General features: G+C 38.6%; 1 protein-coding gene and 1 long non-coding RNA gene across 3 annotated transcripts in view; both read right to left on the bottom strand.

Annotated features, from left to right (window-relative positions):
• myot (myotilin) overlaps positions 1 to 21,980 on the bottom strand; it is a 215,740-nt gene that overhangs the window by 106,448 nt on the left and 87,312 nt on the right. For both annotated transcript variants that reach the window (XM_076292652.1, XM_076292651.1), the window contains exon 8: positions 16,325 to 16,472. In XM_076292652.1, coding sequence (XP_076148767.1) covers positions 16,325 to 16,472 — 148 coding nt within the window. The remainder of the gene's footprint in view (positions 1 to 16,324; positions 16,473 to 21,980) is intronic.
• LOC143132837 (uncharacterized) lies at positions 6,470 to 8,152 on the bottom strand. Its single transcript, XR_012988375.1, has 3 exons — positions 7,725 to 8,152; positions 6,971 to 7,034; positions 6,470 to 6,550 (listed from the first exon to the last, which is right to left on the bottom strand). It is a non-coding gene; the product is annotated as an uncharacterized LOC143132837 (long non-coding RNA).

Raw genomic sequence — 21,980 nt, 5'->3', positions numbered from 1 at the left:
TAGATAGTTTAATGATAGTTTAAAAGTAGACCGTTTAAAAGTTGAAGGTAAATAGTTTAAAAGTTGTTGACAGACTGGAAGTTGAATGAATGTTGATATTCAAATAGTTTAATGGCTGTGTATAGGTAGATATTTGACGATAACTGAAAGTTGGAATGGCTCTAATGTTTGCTAGCAGTTATGCTAAGATTTTTAACTATGCTAACCATGCTACTTAGCTAATGTTTTATAGCAGTGCTAGCAATTCTAACCTGCTAACCATACTACTTAGCTAACGTTTTCTAGCAGTTTAATGAATGTTGATATTCAAATAGTTTAATGGCTGTGTATAGGTAGATATTTGACGATAACTGAAAGTTGGAATGGCTCGAATGTTTGCTAGCAGTTATGCTAAGATTTTTAACTATGCTAACCATGCTACTTAGCTAACCTAGCTAATTATTTTTAGCAGTTTTGCTAAAAATGCTAACTAACATGCTAACATGTTAGCATGCTAACTATGTTAACCCTGTTACTTAGCTAACTTAGCTAATCATTTGTAGCAGTTTTGCTAAAAATGCTAACTAACATGTTAGCATGCTAACTATGCTAACCCTGTTACTTAGCTAACTTAGCTAATCATTTTTAACAGTTTTGCTAAAAATGTTAACTAGCATGCTAACATGCTAGCATGCTAACTATGCTAACCATGTTACTTAGCTAACCTAGCTAATCATTTTTAGCAGTTTTGCTAAAAATGCTAACTAGCATGTTACTTAGCTAACTTTGCTAATCATTTTTAGCAGTTTTGTTAAAAATGCTAACTTTGTTAGCCATGCTAACTAGCTACAGTGGGTAGGAGTCATAGTTGATGAAAAGTGTTGACATAGTTGATGACAAGTTAAAAGTTGTTGATAGACAGCTAGTGAATGTATATAGTTTAAAAGTTTAAAAGTTGAATGTAGATAGTTTAAAAGTTGTTGATAGACAGCTAGTTTAATAGATAGATAGTTTAATGATAGTTTAAAAGTAGACCGTTTAAAAGTTGAATGTAAAAAGTTTAGTAGTTTAATGGGTTACATTGTTTAACAGTGGATTATTGTAGTGAGGACTTTTATTTTGAAACAGTTTTGGGCAGAGGAAACAGTTGAATAGGATGTGTAGTCTTAATTGACCCAGATTGTATGCTTAAAGCCTGAGGCTGCAGGTGGCCTGAACACCTGCCATAGGATTCTAATTGCTTAATGGCCGTATTATGATGTCATAATCGGCAATGTTAAGTCTATGGGGATTTTTAAAAAAAATTTCTTTAATAGTTTAAAAAGTATAAAAGTTTCAAAGTTGAAAAGACATAGCAACCCGATCTGTTTGAAGACCTACGTTACAAAGTTTGAATGAAGTTTCTAAGTTAAACTGTTCAAGAGAAATTGCGTATGGAAAAAGTGGTAAGCGGAATAATAACAATAAGAAGCCTAGGAAGAACAGTACAGTGCATTTTCATGCACTGTAATAAGAAACATAAGTTGTTGCCTAGGAAGAACAGTACAGTGCATTTTCATGCACTGTAACTAGAAATGCAATTCCAAGGAATTACCAGTGCATGAAAATGCTAAAGTTGTGATGTAAAATATCATGAATAGTTAAAACAGATAATACAGAGATGGTTACTACGGTGATGCTAGGATAGACATGGTGGTTGCATAGCTTAATAAAAGTTGATAGTTTAAAAGTAGACTGTTTAAAAGCTGAATGTAGATAGTTTAAAAGTTGTTGATAGACAGTAGATAGTTTAAAAGTTGTTGATAGACAGCTAGTTTAATAGATAGTTTAATGATAGTTTAAAAGTAGACCGTTTAAAAGTTGAAGGTAAATAGTTTAAAAGTTGTTGACAGACTGGAAGTTGAATGAATGTTGATATTCAAATAGTTTAATGGCTGTGTATAGGTAGATATTTGACGATAACTGAAAGTTGGAATGGCTCTAATGTTTGCTAGCAGTTATGCTAAGATTTTTAACTATGCTAACCATGCTACTTAGCTAATGTTTTATAGCAGTGCTAGCAATTCTAACCTGCTAACCATGCTACTTAGCTAACGTTTTCTAGCAGTTTAATGAATGTTGATATTCAAATAGTTTAATGGCTGTGCATAGGTAGATATTTGACAATAACTGAAAGTTTGAACGGCTCTAATGTTTGCTAGCAGTTATGCTAAGATTTTTAATTCTGTTAACCATGCTACTTAGCTAATGTTTTATAGCAGTGCTAACAATGTTAGCATGCTAACCATGCTACTTAGCTAACTTCACTAACATTTTCTAGTAGTTTTGCTAAACATGTTAACCATGTTACTTAGCTAACTTAGCCAATCATTTTAGCAGTTATGCTAACTATGCTAACTAGCATGCTAACATGCTAGCATGCTAACCATATTACTTAGCTAACCTAGCTAATCATTTTTAGTAGTTTTGCTAAAAATGCTAACTAGCATGCTAACATGTTAGCATGCTAACTATGCTAACCATGTGACTTAGCTAACCTAGCTTATCATTTTTAGTAGTTTTGTTAAAAATGCTAACAATGTTAGCAATGCTAACATGCTAACTTTGTTAGCCATGCTAACTAGCTACAGTGGGTAGGAGTCATAGTTGATGAAAAGTGTTGACATAGTTGATGACAAGTTAAAAGTTGTTGATAGACAGCTAGTGAATGTATATAGTTTAAAAGTTTAAAAGTTGAATGTAGATAGTTTAAAAGTTGTTGATAGACAGCTAGTTTAATAGATAGTTTAATGATAGTTTAAAAGTAGACCGTTTAAAAGTTGAATGTAAAAAGTTCAGTAGTTTAATGGGTTACATTGTTTAACAGTGGATTATTGTAGTGAGGACTTTTATTTTGAAACAGTTTTGGGCAGAGGAAACAGTTGAATAGGATGTGTAGTCTTAATTGACCCAGATTGTATGCTTAAAGCCTGAGGCTGCAGGTGGCCTGAACACCTGCCATAGGATTCTAATTGCTTAATGGCCGTATTATGATGTCATAATAGGCAATGTTAAGTCTATGGGGATTTTTAAAACGTTTTTCTTTAATAGTTTAAAAAGTATAAAAGTTTCAAAGTTGAGAAGACATAGCAACCCGATCTGTTTGAAGACCTACGTTACAAAGTTTGAATGAAGTTTCTAAGTTAAACTGTTCAAGAGAAATTGCGTATGGAAAAAGTGGTAAGCGGAATAATAATAACTAGAAATGCAATTCCAAGGAATTACCAGTGCATGAAAATGCTAAAGTTGTGATGTAAAATATCATGTATAGTTAAAACAGATAATACAGAGATGGTTACTACGGTGATGCTAGGATAGACATGGTGGTTGCATAGCTTAATAAAAGTTGATAGTTTAAAAGTAGACTGTTTAAAAGCTGAATGTAGATAGTTTAAAAGTTGTTGATAGACAGCTAGTTTAATAGATAGTTTAATGATAGTTTAAAAGTAGACCGTTTAAAAGTTGAAGGTAAATAGTTTAAAAGTTGTTGACAGACTGGAAGTTGAATGAATGTTGATATTCAAATAGTTTAATGGCTGTGTCTAGGTAGATATTTGACGATAACTGAAAGTTGGAATGGCTCTAATGTTTGCTAGCAGTTATGCTAAGATTTTTAACTATGCTAACCATGCTACTTAGCTAATGTTTTATAGCAGTGCTAGCAATTTTAACCTGCTAACCATGCTACTTAGCTAACGTTTTCTAGCAGTTTAATGAATGTTGATATTCAAATAGTTTAATGGCTGTGCATAGGTAGATATTTGACAATAACTGAAAGTTTAAACGGCTCTAATGTTTACTAGCAGTTATGCTAAGATTTTTAATTCTGTTAACCATGCTACTTAGCTAATGTTTTATAGCAGTGCTAGCAATGTTAGCATGCTAACCATGCTACTTAGCTAACTTCACTAACATTTTCTAGTAGTTTTGCTTAACATGCTAACTATGTTAACAATGTTAGCATGCTAACTATGTTAACCATGTTACTTAGCTAACTTAGCCAATAATTTTAGCAGTTATGCTAACTATGCTAACTAGCATGCTAACATGCTAGCATGCTAACCATATTACTTAGCTAACCTAGCTAATCATTTTTAGTAGTTTTGTTAAAAATGCTAACTAGCATGCTAACATGTTAGCATGCTAACTATGTTAACCATGTTACTTAGCTAACTTAGCTAATCATTTTTAGCAGTTTTGCTAAAAATGTTAACTAGCATGCTAACATGCTAGCATGCTAACTATGTTAACCATGTGACTTAGCTAACTTAGCTAATCATTTTTAGCAGTTTTGCTAAAAATGCTAACTAGAATGCTAACATGCTAACTTGCTAGCATGCAAACTATGTTAAAGGTCTCATCTCATCGTTTTTTCATTAATTTTGCAGTGGTCTGTAGTATTGATGAATGCCCTGTGAGCCGGTTTTGGTGAAAAAAATGCTGTCCTGCGTCTGTTTCATGCTGTTCTAGTTTGGTGGGGAAGGTGGGCGGGGAGGAACGACTGGATTTCGCCTCTAGTCATGAATATTAATGACATGCTAATCAATTCACCTCTGATTGGCTAACAGTACTGTGACGCTTCCTCCAGTGCGTTTCCCTGATCCGATTCTGCCTGTGCTATGCTCCATATTCAACTTTACAGTGCTAAAACCTGGCTAAAACTCGAGTCAAAACTGTTGCACAAAATGTCTTCGGAGATACAACTTCATGTGTTTGATCCTAGTATTCGAGTAGGAAGAAGAACCGTTTCGTGATCGTTTGTCGGTGAACGTTGGTTTAATAGAATGGTAACAATTGCCTGTCAGCTAAAAATTTCTCCTAAAAGAGGTAACGTTAGCAGCTAAACGTTTGTGACAATCGTCATCTTGCTTTCAAGTAATAAACAGTTGGAAACGTTTTAAAATAAAGACTTATTTCTTTACACAGTCAAAAGTCTTCCTAGTAGATATTTTACTTCACAACACAGGTAAGCACCCTAAATGATGTTCAGCCACTGACCTAGCCTGCTAATGCTATCGGAATAGATAGTTACTGTATGGTTTGAATTCCATGATACTATCATTGAAAGACCTTGGTCATAGCCCAATATATATATAGATCTAAATGCAAACACACCTACCTAGCTATATTTTGCTGGAATTGTACGAGAATGCCTACAGAAGCAGAGAATGTGTGCTGCAAGACTTCTCCAGTAATGAGAACTATGGCTTTGATAGCCTGACATTGGCAGAGGTTAGCCTACTCAAGTTGTTTTCTGTCACGTATGACAGAAAAAGTAGCCTACTATAGGAATCTTATAGTATTTTGGGACTAAATATTACAGTAATCTTATAGGAATACTATAGTATTTGGACGTACTATAAGACTACTATAGAAAAACTATACAGGATATTATAGAATTATTAGTAGTACTTCTACAGTATGTCCCAATTATTCCTATAATAATTATTCCTATAAGATTACTATAATATTTTGTCCCAAATACTATAAGATTCCTATACTACTTTTTCGTAAGGGGATTGCTCATGTGGTTAGAAAAATGTTGTCTGGATCCTGGCCAGGATTAGAACCAGTCTGCCTTAGCATAATGTACTCCCTTCAAAATGCACTAAACATTCGACTATGGCCCTCTGTGAGACAGAAGATATGAAAGGTAAGATAAACCTTTAGCTTAAAAGGGACAAAAACTGATGAAACTCCTAAAACAAATATACAAAACAGGTCAATTTTCAATAAATAACTTTATTATATTTACATACAGCAGTGGTACTCAAAAGTGTGGTCCGCAAGCTCTCAAGTGTTCCACAAGTAGATGTGGTAAAATATAATAGAGGAGTTGTTTGCAATATTGAACCAACTTGTATGTAAATCCAAACAGTTCTGCAACACTGATGTAACCTTTGCCAGTTTAAATCATATGAATCCTCTGACACCATAAGCAAGGTGCAAAGACAATAAGCAAGGTGGTTCAGTGAGAAGGCCTATTGTGTAATATACTGTTGAAGTAGGTCTACTGTTTTTTTTTTTTTGCTAGGTGGTCCGTGAAACACTGACAAATAGTAATATTGCAGTCTATTAAATAATGCAAACACAAAACAAGAACATCCAAACTATGCACAGAATTAACAATGTCCTCTTTTTGCCAGACGATGCAGACATCTGGCCTACAGATCCTTTGTAAGATGGTGCTGGGATTATTTAGGGAAAAAGGTCTGAGTTGTTGTTTCGGCTTGTATTGTCCTGGGGATCCGAAGGGACAACTCACAAAACACATTCGTTGGCTGTGATGATTCTATTACATTGCTCTTTGATTGTGCTGGGCCATAGGTGTTATTGTGCTGGGCCATAGGTGTTATTGTGGAGATGTCGCTTTCATCCTCCTCCTCCTCCTCTTGATCAACCCGAGGTCTTCTAGCTGGCCTTGGATGAAGAGGCTTGATGGCAGTAGAGGTAGCAGGCCCCCATGCCCATGGTGTACCCGAAGTGCTTGTATCAATACTCATACTTTTCATGAAGTATTCTGTTTGGGTACCTAAAGTAAATAAATGTGTATTACTGTCAAGTTACAAGATACTAATAGTACACAGGACATTCACTATCTCACACAAAACTGTACTGGCACAATGGAAACAAACATATTTTAGTGACTGTGGTAAGGTGTATGATGTACTAAGTAGCACACCCACAAGAAGACTTTCGGTAATATCAATTCTATCTGTTATGCAATTCATGGGTTTCATCAGGTCCATTTACACAGGTGTATTAATCAAGCACCATGCAGTCTGCATTCATAATCGAGGTGCTTGATTTTATACACCTGTGGAAAGTAACCTGAAGAAACCCATGAATTGACTTTCCCAAACATTGACGAGCACATAAGAACCTGTATTAGCCTACTAGAAAAAGACTTCTAGAAACTAACTAGCACAACAATAAAAGTTAGATCACAAACCTTTCCTTAACGTGATGACCTAATGTAGGCTAGAAAGCTGTGTAGCCTGACATGAGGATGTGCTCTGGAAGACATACAAAACACTAAGTAAACAGCAAGTAATCAAACAAAACATCATTGCAGGCCTACAGTACAAAGGTCAATGTAATAATGGCAAGACGACATTGTAAAGTCTGAAGTGACTGAAGTGTAAATACCTGAGCTCTATAGTGATAGCAACTTATCCTAGTGCACGGGTATTGTGTTTTTGATTTTCCCTGTTCAGACTAGAACAATACTCGTACTTAGTTGAGCATAAGATATTGTTGCTAATATTATTATTTGTGGTTTAACGCTTAGGTTAGAAGATTATAGGTTCAACAAGCTAAATCTCTGGGTAGTGTGGTCAGTTTCTTATGAGTGTAGCTACACCAGGCACGTAACTGAAGCATTCCGTTCGCGTTATGTACTGCAACAATAGCTTCCAATAGGCCTAATCAATGGAAGTAGCTACACCTGGTGTGTTAGTGGCCTGTAGGCTACGTTCGGGAAAATAGACCATTCCTTTAATGGATTTTACCAGAGCCCTTCCTATTAGACATTCTCTGATTTTACACGTCGCGAACAGAACACTTCAGTTACGTGCCTGGTGTAGCTTCCTGTAATATAGGCTAGCCTAAGCCTAGCTTGTACCCTTTTCATGCATGCTAACGTGAAGAATATGAACATGGTATTTTGTAACAGACGTTAGGTGGAAAAGTTTGTTTGTACTTACAGCCTGTGAGCCTGGTGGTCGATCGTCATGACGGTACAGAGCCAGGTTTTCAGAACATCGATGCAAAACCACTTTCTAACTGTAGGCAGTGAGTGTGGTCGAAATGATTGGAACACAGAACTAATGTTGCACTACTTCGGTGGTGGTGTTCCAACGATAAATCCGAACCATTTCTTCCTCAACTCTTGCTTCTAAGGCAAGACATGCAACATTGATGTGTTATTGCCACAAATAACACTGGCACGATTTTTTTCCGCTATGTTAGCAACTTGCTGTTAGCTCCTAGCTGCAGAGAGACAATCCCCTAGCCGCAAAATCTTCCAGTCTTCCTGTAGGCGGTCACAAGCCAAGGTGGGCGAGGCCATGAATAATCAGTTTCCCTTCCTTGTCATTGGGAAGGGCTCTTTCTGATTCGCTTGTTTTTCCATGTATTTTCTTTCATTGGCTACTGCGGGCAATGGGGGTAGAAGATCATTTTCACGTGCAGCATGCATATGCAACTTGGAGTGAGCTATAGTATTTCGAAAGTAACAAGTATTAAACGGTTTCTCAGTGAATGAGACCTTTAACCATGCTAACTAGCTACAGTGGGTAGGAGTCATAGTTGATGACAAGTAACAGTTACAATGGCTAAACAGTTAAAAAGTTCAGTAGTTTAAAGGGTTAAATTGTTTAACAGTGAAATATTGTAGTGAGGACTTTTATTTTGAAACAGTTTTTGGCAGAGGAAGCAGTTGAACAGGATATATAGTCTTAATAGGGCCAGTTTGTATGCTTAAAGCCTGAGACTGGCAGTTGAGATCCAGGTGGCCTGAACACCTGCCATAGGATTCTAATTGCTTAATGGGCGTATTATGATGTCATAATCGGCAATGTTAAGTCTATGGGGAATTTTAAAACGTTTTTCTTTAATAGTTTAAAAAGTATAAAAGTTTCAAAGTTGAAAAGACATAGCAACCCGATCTGTTTGAAGACCTACGTTACAAAGTTTGAATGAAGTTTCTAAGTTAAACTGTTCAAGAGAAATTGCGTCTAGAAAAAGTGGTAAGCGGAATAATAATAAGAAGTTGCCTAGGAAGAACAGTACAGTGCATTTTCATGCACTGTAATAAGAAGAAGAAGTTGCCTAGGAAGAACAGTACAGTGCATTTTCATGCACTGTAATAAGAAACATAAGTTGTTGCCTAGGAAGAACAGTACAGTGCATTTTCATGCACTGTAATAAGAAGAAGAAGAAGAAGAAGAAGTTGCCTAGGAAGAACAGTACAGTGCATTTTCATGCACTGTAAATATCAGAACAAGAGGCTTTTGCGAATTAGCCGAAAGATGAACGATAAAGCGCCATTCTGTAGCCTATAGTAGGCTAAAGTTCGCGAGATGGAAAGAGGAAAATAGAGTTTAAATTATAGCCTAATCTAATGCACTGTTGTGCGTTTTAAATCCGAAATGAGAAGGAATGTGAGGAGACTGCTATTAACTTTAAAGAATATAGGCCTATCTGCAGCCTACGCAAATGTAATAGCCGTATGTCCTGGTATATGGATGTCTGCTTAGTTGTTGACAGCACATTTATTTTTTTTATTATACTTTTTAGATTTTAACGGGCTGAAGAGCTGTTGTCCGTTAATTTTTTTGTGCAAATATAGGCTGATTCATGTCTCCTTGCATTTTGCAACTGTGGGTCCATGGTAAGCACCCGACAGAAATATTGTTTCATTTTGCGAGTGAGATATCCACACTCTGGTGTCCCTTCTGCGACGTGTTCGCCCCCCAGTGCGGCCCTGTTTACTGGCAATGCTACAGCGGACTTAAGCTGCCACCTCGTAGCGAAAAGTTGTAATGCATTTCACGCAGCTGTGTGAATCACGGAAAGCGCGAATGAAGTGACCTCTTAAAAATGGGACCCACTGTATATTGTCCATATTTAATGCTGGTCTCTAGACTTTATCCCTGCACTGTTGAAATTACTGTTACCATATTACTTCAAACCTAACCTTGCACTGCTATAATTCTTATAACCCTAATGCTGGTCTCTAGACTTTCCTGCATTGTTGCACTACCATGACACACACTTCATGGAGTACATTACCACTGCATCACAGGGTTAGTCCCTGCCCTGTCACTGCAAGCGACTCATGCTCATACATCCCTTAGTGCATTCATGTGGATCTTTGATAAGGCGAGACACGGCAGGTGAAAACATTGTTTTTTCATGCACTGGGCCCAGTTCCCCGAAAGCATCTTAAGCCTAAGAGCGTCGTAAAGTCCCTCTTATGAACGTCTTAAGATTTGCCGACTGTTTCCCGAAACGATCGTAGTTTAAGAGCGTCGTGAAAACACTCGTAGATCTACAAGTGCTCCAGAGTTCTCGTTACCGGCTAAGAGCGTCTTAACAGTACTTCTCACTGAGGTCACCAACAGGACATACAGAGGAATTACAACTTAGAACACATAATCCAACTTACGTTCCCATTCTTTATTGTGTTTACCTGTGATTAATCAGATTTTAGCGTGCAAAAAAGCATAGCCTACATTTAATGGTCATAATAATGTGATGAAAAGCAGACAAAAATGCAATCAAGTTATGAAACGAGACGTTGCCAGAATAGTTTGCCATTATCTTTGCTAAGTGAAGGCTATATTTTATTAGGCCTATGAGGTAAAAGCAGAGAAAGGAACATGTGGTTTAGTCTGTAGCCTACTGCATCAAAATCTAAGCCTAGCCTACACATTTCCTCACTTTCTTACTCGACTTCTTTCTTATCTTCAAACGTGTTCTTAAGTGACACCGCAAAAAATTATTGCATTATTATGAACTATTAACGTGGACAGCTCCCCTTAAGAGCATCTTAAGAGCAGTGCATGTGCATTCATGCTATGAGCATGTTCGGGAAACAGTCGGAAAAACCAAACGAACGATCGTAAGATGAATCGTAGAAAACCCTCGTAAGAGTGTGTCTCCGTCGTTATCGGGAAACTGGGCCCTGGTCAATTTCGAGATTTTGGGCTAATTTGCTACCTTAGCATGCATTCTTTCACACTACAACAACAACAAAGTCCGATTTACACATTTAGATGTTTATTTCATTACATTTGGTCTAACACATCATGTGTAGTACCGTTGGAAAGCTGTTTTTCCTGCATGACGTTCTGCAATCCAAATATAGACACTTCCTTTGTATCCGCAACCAATTGCGAAAGTTCAAAGGCGAGTCTAGGCTGAGAACGGAATTTCATTGACTGTGTTCCAAGGCTGTTTTCTCAAATTGAGTTTTTCTCATTTTCCAGTAGAAACATCTCAGCCTATGTAGCACCTATGTACAACTTTCCAGTTATACACTTAGCAGTATTCTGATGATATTTACAGAGGGATTTGTTATTTTTTAACTGAACGACTAAACTCGTCTATACACACACCTTTAGGCTACTTTCTGTCTGATGTAGGCTATTGGTGTCTTAGCTGAGGGCATCTGGTTAGGGACTTCAACTACAGAGAAGTGGACTTGTTACTTTACATTTTGTGTGGTCAACACGTTCCTGGTGCCATGAAGAAAGCTGCAGTCTCACACCTAAATTGTCTTGGATTCATTTTGACCACAGTATAGGGTTGGGTATCGTTTGGGTTTTATCCGATACCGGTGCTAAATCGATACTTTTAAAACGGTGCCGGTGCTGAAACGGTGCCTGAACCGGTACTTTGTTTGTTATTAAAATGTTTTAAATTAAAATGGTCTAAAGCATGAATTGCTTTTTTTTATTGATAAGACAAATTTGAACATGAAATTGAACTGTTATATTCAATTTACTATCAATATCTCATTGCTCCTACGAATAATACATTTAAATGTTAAAACAGCTTGCCATGCATGCACACACAATGGTAAGCTCTGCTTTCAAGTTTACCCAGTGTAGGCGTTTTGCCATAAGGGACTGTACGATATTTAGCGGGGGGGAGGGGCGGTCGCCAGACGATCGGGTTAAAAATGTTCTGCTTGGCCCTCCCCCCTGGTCAAATTTTTTTTTCCAGGGGCCTCCCCCCGGCTCAAAAAAATTCTCCTAGGCCCTCCCCCCTACGTGAATCAAATAAAACTGGTCGAAAAATGACGTTTACAAGGTTAAAACGGCCATCAAATGTCATAAGCACACATACACACACACGGGGCTACAAACCAGTGTTGCGCGGGTTTGGTCACAAGCGGCCCGCGGTCGCCCAATATTTTAATCAACCCGACCGCAACTCGGACCGCGAATATTATTTAGGACAAAATTATACCCGACCCGCGATCCGACCCGCTTATTTACAAAATGTGTGCTTTTGGTTATAGCCTGCATGCACAGTAGTCCATTTCTGTAAAACAAACTAATTTATTTGCGAAACTTTATGCAGTAGAACTACACGCAGGCATGCAGGACATAGGCCTAATGTTTGCGCAGGAGAGAGAATGAGAATAAGACGCACGCAACCACCAAGGATTAGAACACTAGGATAAGATTTGGCCATGGACATACTTCTTTCGAAAACAGAAATGGGGAGGCAAGGTAGCCTAGGCAAGAGAGATACATTGCTGGTCAAAACGTTAGCGTAAGAACTGGTTTAAAATGCTGAATGAAGCACAAAGCTTTACTAAAGAACATCCACTGTTTAAAGTCACAAACACAACGAACTAAGGTAACTTTTATGCATGCGCGAACCTATACATACTGGTAGATATGGCTGTGTAGTCTGTGCCATAAGATTTATTCCTGCAGGCTGCCCGTTTCGGCTGTCATACTTTTAAATGGCTTCGCAAGAAGTAGGCCTACATAGACCATAACTTGTACTACTGTCATCTTCTTTAAGAACTTTTCCCAATATTTCCCATAGCCTATATCGCTTTTCCTGAAGGGGTGTCTTTATTATTTTAACTCGCGTCTTCAGCTTCTTTACTGTTGACTTAGCCTACTGTATTGATGCTTTACTGTATTGATGCTAGCCTTCTCGTGATATTTTAAGTAGGCCTATTTGTAGAAAATATATATTTAATTAATTTTAACTGACCCGCCCGCAAATGACCCGAATATCATTAAAATATTTGGTTTATGACCCATAACCGCGGGTGACCTGCAAGCTTACGAGGGGAGTTGTGGGAGATTCAGGTAGGGTTGCGAATTTTTGGACTCGCCCACTCTGTCAAAGAGACGTGAATCATGTTTTGGCCTACAAACCTTTTAAAATATCGAAAACGGATCATTGATCAGGGGGAAAAAATATCATGTATCAGGAAAACATAATTTTCCTCGGCCCTCCCCCCAGGCCAAAAAATTTCTCCTGGGCCTTCCCCTAAGGCTTAAAAAATTCTCTTAGGCCTTCCCCCCCCTGACGACCGGCCCTCCCCCCCCCGGTAAATATCGTACAGTCCCTAAGGTATGTTAAAACCGCTTGCCATAAAACTGCCAGGTCATGGACAACGGCATTTGCAAGCTAATCTAACAGGGAACAGGGACTAGCAGTTAATTCAGTGTGTTCCCAAATACTTCAAGAAATGTCATGTCTTAATCCATAACACGCAATAGATTTGAACATGTTAGGCTATATGTCGGTGTTGAAGTGTTTAGATTCCCAGAGCTAGCCAGGCATTTTAACAGCAACTATGGCTATGCGCTAACACCAGTCATCTGAGTTTAATTAGTGATAACGTACGGAGATGGTTTCGTAGCCTCGTTGACAGCTCAGTGACATCAGGTATGTAACCTACATATTTATGTTTTTGCCAGCAAACTTTTAACATGATCTTCATATTCATTGTGATGCTATATGGGCCTCATGCACATGAAAGATTAGGCTAATATCATGCCATTATGTTGTTTAGAACACACCGTGAAATAAAGTTTTCACCTTACAACTTTGCTGATAACATTTCAGATAAATGCCAGTTAGCGCATTAGCAAGGATATTGTGTAACATATAGGCTACTGTTGATGTTGTTTCATAGCCTTTTGCTTGTGTGTAGTTAGGTCCACTGCTAGATTTTGACAGGAGCTCACGATGTCGCTTTAAAGTAAGCTACTTGGGCTCACGCAAGCTGTCAAACACTGTCCACTGGCCTATGTGGTGCACCCCTCTGGTTTATACATCCAGTGTTTATGTTAGCTATTGATAACTGTGTCTGGATGTGTTGCTATCAGAGCAAGACATTAGAGATGGCGCATGACATGCAGTGATGCCTCGTATAAAAAAAATAATTAAAAACATTTATTAAAAAAATGTATTAAAAAAATGGCACCGAAATGAGGCACCGAAATCCACGTTGTTATTCGATGCAGTTACTACCGTTTGCGTCGGCACCGGTGCCATATTAGAACCGTGTTTCGGTGCCCAACCCTACCACAGTAACATCCCTACTTATTACGGCATCAAAACAGCAAATTCGAACTGGACACGTCCTAAATGCAAATAAACCATATGCTTCAGATCATGTGTTTCAAACCGTCAAAATAAGGCCCAAGGCGTGTATGTTCCAGAATGTGTGAATGTGTCTTACAGTTTCTGAGTGTGTGTGCGAGAGATTGTCTGTGGCTCAATGTCACCATCTACAGGCGACGAGTGAAAAGACAAAATCCAAGGGAGTTTTTACAATCACAGTGGCCCCTGGGGACCAAACGCTTCTCTGTATCAGCCTAGTGGTTAGCCTGGGAGAACCTAAACACTTGGCAAATTTGAATTTGCTTCGCAGATCCGTCTGGCAAAGAGGAGGGCTTAAAGAAGAAGTTCGATGTGATATTGACCTAAAGTGTGTTGAAACATGATACCGAGTGTGAACTTTTGTCTCATATCTCATCTCGGCTTGTCCCCTGCACTCCGAAATCTGGCGCTAGTTAGCCGATGCTACCAACAGGTTTTCATTGGGGGTGCCTCGGGCATCGGGCTAGCCATGCAAATAAATCACTGTTTTACACAATTTACGAGGCTCAAAGTAGCTCCACACTTCATTGGTAGACTTCCAAGGGCCCTGACATTTAAAACGACACATTGAGAACTTTGAAAAAGCACTGGTAGTTTATTTACAAGACGATTTATACAGACAGTACCTTCAGGAAGTTTACCGTTTGCCGCCATCTTGAATTTAGTCACGATAAGTTGAGCGACGAGTACGAATGAACAGGTATGATAAGGGATCAGATTCCAGAAATAATTCCGTAGAAATGCATGGATTCCAGTTGCTTCCAGTAGCAGCAACTGGAATCCATGCATTTCCACAGAATTATTTTCACACTGTCAATATCACACCGAACTTCTCCTTTAACATTTTTAAAAAACACTCGTTTGTTGATATGAGATGTTTACGACCTTTACAACTCATTTGTAAATGCGTTGAAAGGCATAGAAAGTCCTCACTTTAGATGAGCTCACAAAATATCCTTAAAGGGCCAGTATGTAGGAAATAATGGAAAATAAATTGCAACCATTCCAAAAATTATCACCAGTAAGGAAACATGAATTAAAGCAATGGCTTATTTGACAACATTACTATAATCCGTAAAACCCTGTAAAACCCGTGAAAAAAATGAGTTACGGGGCGGAATCTCTTGGAATTTACGTTTATGTTTTGAACGATTAATTCTAGAATAGCGTATTAATAATGGGCTGGGGCGTCCTCCTATTTGTTTGCCAAATTAGCAAAGTCCAACTGTCAACAGCTGTCAGTTGTAGTCATGAACGAGTAGCCTACGAGAGGCAGGCAAATTTTCACAATTAAAACAAGAAACAAATTAAGTGGACATCTGAGGAGCTTCCTGAGATGGCGACTTCTTCGTCAAACAGTCTGACGCAGAGCTGGCCATATTTCTCCACGACATGTAGCCTAGGCTAAACTTCATCTGCATCGCTAACTTCAGCTAAATATGTTACATTGGTTAGAGAGGTATTTTTTGTTTTCACTGTTTCCGTAATGTGTAGCTGGGTCATGGTTGTAGAAACGTTAAAGCAGCTGCAGGTCAACTAACGTTAGCTAAGTCTGCATTACATCTGGCAACCCAGAAGAGGCTTGCGTCTGGTAGTCTTGAGAATGTTCACCAGTGTTTTGATTCGGTAACAATCCTACAAATCGCTCCTTTAATTAACCACTTGCAACTCCTGAGTTAATCATGAAATTTAGTAAGGAAGTGATTTATAAAACATCTAATCCCTATAAAACATCCCACCCTAACTAATCATTAGTGCATGTGTTTAATAATTATTTTCATAAAGGCATGCCTACATGTAGGTGTAAATAGTTTCTTAATCATTAACACACCCATTCTAACTGATCTTATAAACCATAAACCATAACAGTTTCTTAACTGTTAAATAATGGAAATATTACTTCATTAACAAATTATTATTGCATAATTTATTAAGTATTAAAAACAATTTATGAACATATTTAAGATATAGGCGTATTCACTATGAACAAACCATTTATAACTGTGTGTACACATGCTTTACTGATGAGAACTAATGTAGGAACAATACTTAACACATGATGAACAAACCATTTACGCATTGTTTACAAATGCTTAAATAAATTATGAATTGTGTGTTAAATATTACAGTCAATGGGAAAACAATGACAATGACTCACAGCGTTTGGATCATCTCATTTGGAGACTCTTGCCATTTTGGTGGTGGAATGCCAGCTGCATCTTGTACCAGAGAGGGAAAGTCATCAAGCTCTGCCTCAACTGGCCCAGGAAAAAACTCATCTTCATCTGCCAACACCTTCTCCAAGTCTGAAGACATCAAGCAAAGGACATGTTTCAGAGGCTGTAACTATGTTCTGTAATGTAATGTAAAATATACTTATGGTTCTTCTCATATTGTTCTTGCCCTTGGAGTTCTAGGTCTTCTTAGAGCTGCTTATAGTTTAGTACATCAAAATCTAGCAGCCATAGCAAAATACCAAAAACATAATTCAAATTAAAGTAAAACATTAATAATAAAAAAATAAACAGATTACAAAAGCATTACAAAAATAAAGCCATATTAAAAATCATATAGGGATGCTTCTACCTGTGCACTTAAGCTTGTCTACCTGGCTGAAGAGTTGTGCAGATTAGAATCAGTTGGTGTAGAGTAAAAATGTCCAGTGCAAGGAATTACCAGTGCATGCAAAGTGTAAGTTTGATTGTAAGTTTAGGTGTAAAGTGTGTCTTAACCCTTTGCAGACATCCCATTCTAATTTCAGTACTCCAGTATCGATGATGTTCAGTCTAATAACTCCACCATACCCCAACCAATTTTATTAATGAAAATTTCCTCATAAAGGTCACCTCATAGGCTTTCTGGTGATATGATTCGTTAAGCGATTTGTGACACGAATTTCTTTTAACTTCAGCTGATAATGATAGAGGGTATTTTATTACACTCTAATCTTTAGTGAACTATCATTATTTTCAGGGGGTTTTGGGGGTTACTATATGTCAACCAAGAACTACTAGAACTGACGCTTTAGAGATTTCTTCTATTTCGAATGATTTAGCCTGTCATGTAATGTTACAGAAACTAGCTGTAGCAGCAGAAAAGGGATGTTGTCAACATTTATCTTTCCAAAAACGGGAGATTTTTTTTCGGGGGGGGGGGGTCAGTGTTTGTACCGGATCGGATCAGTGTTTGCATATTTAACATATTTCATACACATGCCGTTGCTTTTACCTTACCGAAAGCCTACGCATGCCAGTTATGTATCCACCAGCTGCCTGCCTGCAGCCTACTTCCAAAACTCCAAAGCTGCTTGCTGTCAGATTTGGTTCCGAGGACACAAGTTGCCTATAGAGCATCACAGTCCCGCCCACAGCCGATGCCGGAAGTAAGAATTCAACACAATTTCTCCATTGACAATTGGGGTATAAGCCATAAAAACGTAACTGCACATGGTAGACTTAAAACCAGCTACGGCTGTACTAAGCGATTGTATATACTCATATAGACGCCAAAAGTTCATGGGGCACTAACCTTGTTTTGAGATAAATGTCTTTTATTCGCGATGTCTTGGATAAGTACTTCATTACCCACAATCCTGAACAATCCCACAGTGATGCCTCTGATTGGTGGAAAGGCCGTTATGGTCATAGTTTGAAACTTTCTCAGCGAAAATTATTGACAAAGATGGCGGAGTCTTTTACTGCCTATGGCGAAAATCTTAATGTGATTAAAAACTTTCTTGACGAATATTGGTACTTGTATCAACAAGGACTGTGGTTTATACATCACACGAACTTAGTCAGGGCCAATACACTATCAAATAGACCACTGTAAATGTTAGTTTAAACACTCAAACTTTTCAGGTAGCCGACAGGCTAACCTTTAGCATTTCCGACATTGTATGTCATTACATAATACAGCTAACATTAGCCTACAAGCTGCAACACAGGTATGAAATATATGTTTTAGTGAGTGTCCAAAGGGGTGAAAGCCACTTTAAATCGGGTCACATTATTGACTGTTGTGTGTCCGAGAGTCAGCTTGTGGGTTTTGTAAGGGCCAGCATGAGGGACAAGACCTACAAAGTTGTGGTGAGTTTCGCAGGGAGGTTGGTAACGTTAATGCTGCTAGTTAACATTAGCTAGGCTACTGTAGCCTTCATACTGTATGATTCATATCAATCATTAACCTAGGATTTAATGTAATTTGTGTAAACATTTTGTGTAATAATTCACGGCAAGTTAATAAACTGAATATTATGGTCCAAGAGCAGACCATGCACCGGTCCATGCATCAGCCCGACTGAGCAGTGATGACAGCATAGGATGACAGTCAGGTACGAAGCAGGTACGAAGCACTACACCATGTTGCTAACGTTAACGTTAACCGCTTTCACACACACACGATATAAAATACACGATGATAAATATAAAATTCAATATCAAAACACTATTATTTACACGATTACTCCTGAAATAACTGCTATTAACTGCACATTCACTATATAAAAATCACTGTTTGGAGGAAAGGGTTCGTGTGCTGTTGCCGGTTGGAAATTGTTCAAATGGCAATTCGCGCCGGTTCGTCCTTGCTTATATATTATTCAGTGAGGCGCGGTGGTTTATGGGATGAGTAGTTCTTTCGCTCGGAAATGAAAATATGTATACACTCTTGTACCTTTGACTTTTTTTGGATTTTCTCTTCGTTTTTTCACTCGAAATGATATGCTGTATGCTTATGAGTTACGCCGTAGCTGGTTAGCCTAAAACATGCTCTAAAACTCTTTAGATACAGATTTTTCCAAAACATCAATGGGACAAATGAATGGGACACTTACTTCCACCACCTAACCGCTTTTCGGCTGTGGGCGGGACTGTGATGCTCTATTGTGCATCAACAACACTCAATAGCAGTTTATTTGATGTGTTAATCAATTAAATTCCTAACAATTTGACAACAGCTAGTTCTGGAGTAGGCTATTCAACTAGCCCGCTTGCTTGCGAGACTCAGGCTGCATAGTCGGCACCCGCTTCCTTATTTGGGTTGCCAGGTTAGCCTATGACAAAACAGTTGAAATTGAAAGTAAGTGATTGTGTATGTGTAGGGTGTATATCATACACAATCTGGCAACCTGGGAGATGTCAGACTAACAGAAAAAATGAATGGATCAATGATATTAAAATGAAGTTTAATGGCCATGCAAAATACGGGAATTTTCCGGGAGAAATAACAAAACGGGAGGGTGCCGGGAGATGACCTTGAAATACAGGAGAAACCTGGGGAAAACGGGAGTGTTGAAAGTTAAGCTTATGTGCGACATGTCCATGACATATCGTCTCGATAAATTTCACTCTCCTGCTTCATGACACTTATAGTTATTGTCAAGTACACCTAATCAGTATTGTATTGTCAAATAAACCTGTTATTCTGTTGAATTATGTAGCACAATTTACAGTTGTTTGTAGCCAAGTTGCTTAGCTTGTTAGCTAACCTATTTGCCAAACCTCTGACATGAATGACATGGCAACGTGAGGACAGTGTTGATCATCGATGGTGTAACGTAAGGATTTTATTTATTGATGGCTGTATTCATGAATGCATGACTGAAGATTTGTGATAAATGTGTCGAAGTATCATTTAGCTTTTAGACTGTCAAGTTGCCTACTAAGCAGGCGCGGCTCGTTCACTTGGGCAGGAGGGGCAGAGCCCTACTAAAGATTCATCCACTAGAAAAGTAGATCCACAAAATATTTTTTTAAATAAAATGTTGTTTGTTTATTATTGTAATCAGTGGCAAAGTACTCAATCATGTTACATTTTTGTATGATTTGCAAAGAAATTTCGAAAAGATCACAAAGATCTCATTGATCATATCCGTAGTTGTTGTAGGCCTACTGTGTTACATTTCATTTCTGGTAGGGCAGTGACGTCACTGCCCTGAAGAAATTGAACAGCGCCTGCTGTTTGTCTATGTAAATCTGTCGACCGATAATGGAACTGCAGCTAGAGCGCGGTTAGTAGAAGCCACTGCCACTGCCCACCCTATACGACGTCAGAACTTACTGTAATATGCCTACTGTACTGTAGTATGCCTACTGTATTAGTCCGCACAAAGTTTGTGGGCTGTATTTTGGGCCACCAGCGCATGGCGTAATACTCGTTATTCACCCGCGGAAAGTTGAATTCGTTATTTTGCACATTTATTTTTTAAGCATTGCGCCCAAGGGTGTGGCAATTAACAACCTAGGGAGGGACCTAGCGCGTTGTCTAAAAATCACTATCATACACCACCTAAACCTGGTCAGAAGTCAATGGCGAGTTGTTCATATGCTATTTAAAGAGCGCATGTCAACAGTCATATTGGCAGGTGCACGCACCATCCTTCTATCATTCATGAACGCACACCAGCGCACGTCCATGCAAAGCATTACAAATTGCACGATTACAATGGGAAACATAATTAGAAATATAGCTGCAAGCAGCAATGAGGGGGCCAAGCAGGTAAGCAGTTGTGCAGAAGTTGAAATTGGACTGGACTGGACTGGACTGGACTTGACTGTGCTGTGTTATATTGGAATGGATTGGACTTGATTGGATTGGATTGGACTGGACTGGATTCAAAGGTCACCGAATTTATTGTCAGTCCTCAAGATGTACTCCTAAGACCACATACCAAGTTTGGTTTAAATCGGTGAAAGTGTTGATAATTATAGCACCCCTAGTGGTGAAAGGTCACCAAAATAATTATGCAGTCTTAATATGGGGTCATGACTCCACATACCAAGTTTGGTTTAAATCGGTGAAAGTGTTGATAATTATAGCACCCCTAGTGGTCAAAGGTCACCAAAATAATTGTGCAGTCTTAATATGGGGTCATGACTCCACATACTAAGTTTAGTTTCAATCTGTGAAAGTGTAAATAAATATAGCGCCCCTAGTGGTCAAAGCACACCAAATTAATTGTGCATCCTCAGGATGTAGTCCCAAGTCCACATACCAAGTTTGGTTGCGATAGGTGAAAGTGCTAATCATACCGCCCCTAGTGGTCAAACGTCACCAAATGTATTGTGGGTCCTTAGGATGTGTTCACGAATCAACGTACCAAGTTTGGTGTCAATACGAGAAAGTCTTCCTAATTATAGCACCCCTAGTGGTCAAAGTACACCAAATGTATTGTGCGTCCTCAGGATCGGGTCCCGAGTCCATATACCAAGTTTGGTTTTGATACGTAAAGGCGTTACTGAGATATGAGCTAATTTCCTGTATCTCTAGCGTCCCCCTAGTGGTCAAAAGTCACCAGATGTATTGTGTGTCCTCAGGATTGGGTCCCAAGTCCATATACCAAGTTTGCTTTCCATATGTGAAAGCATTGCTGAGATATGAGCCTACTTCCTGTGATTATAGCACCCCCCTAGTGGTCAAAAGAGTCCAAATTTATTGTGCGTCCTCAGGATGGGGTCTCAAGTCCATGTACCAAGTTTGGTTTAGATATGTGTAAGCATTGCTGAGATATAAGCCTACCTCCTGTGATTATAGCGCCACACAGTGGTCAAAATTTACCAAATTTCTTGAGCCTCCTCCTAATTGGGTCCTGAGCCCATGTAACAAGTTTGGTTTTGATACGTGAAAGCATTGCTGAGATATCCCTTCACTTCCTGTTTGGTTGCTTCGCCGCCAAATTTGATTGGCTCTTACGGGCGAACGGTTTTAGGTTTGAAGACAAAAAGGGATAACTTTTTTGAGGCTTGGACTAAAGATTATGTGTGTCAAGTTTGGTGTCAATCGGACAAACTTTGTGACCTGTAAAAACTTTTAGG

This window comes from Alosa pseudoharengus, unplaced genomic scaffold (assembly GCF_046254945.1).
Source record: "Alosa pseudoharengus isolate Yale_2024_CS ecotype anadromous, Long Island Sound unplaced genomic scaffold, YU_APseudo_1.1 YU_APseudo_1.1_scf_19, whole genome shotgun sequence".
Lineage (NCBI taxonomy): Eukaryota > Metazoa > Chordata > Actinopteri > Clupeiformes > Clupeidae > Alosa > Alosa pseudoharengus.
Note: the sequence above shows the minus strand (reverse complement) of the source record. Positions and strands in the feature narration are given on the sequence as shown.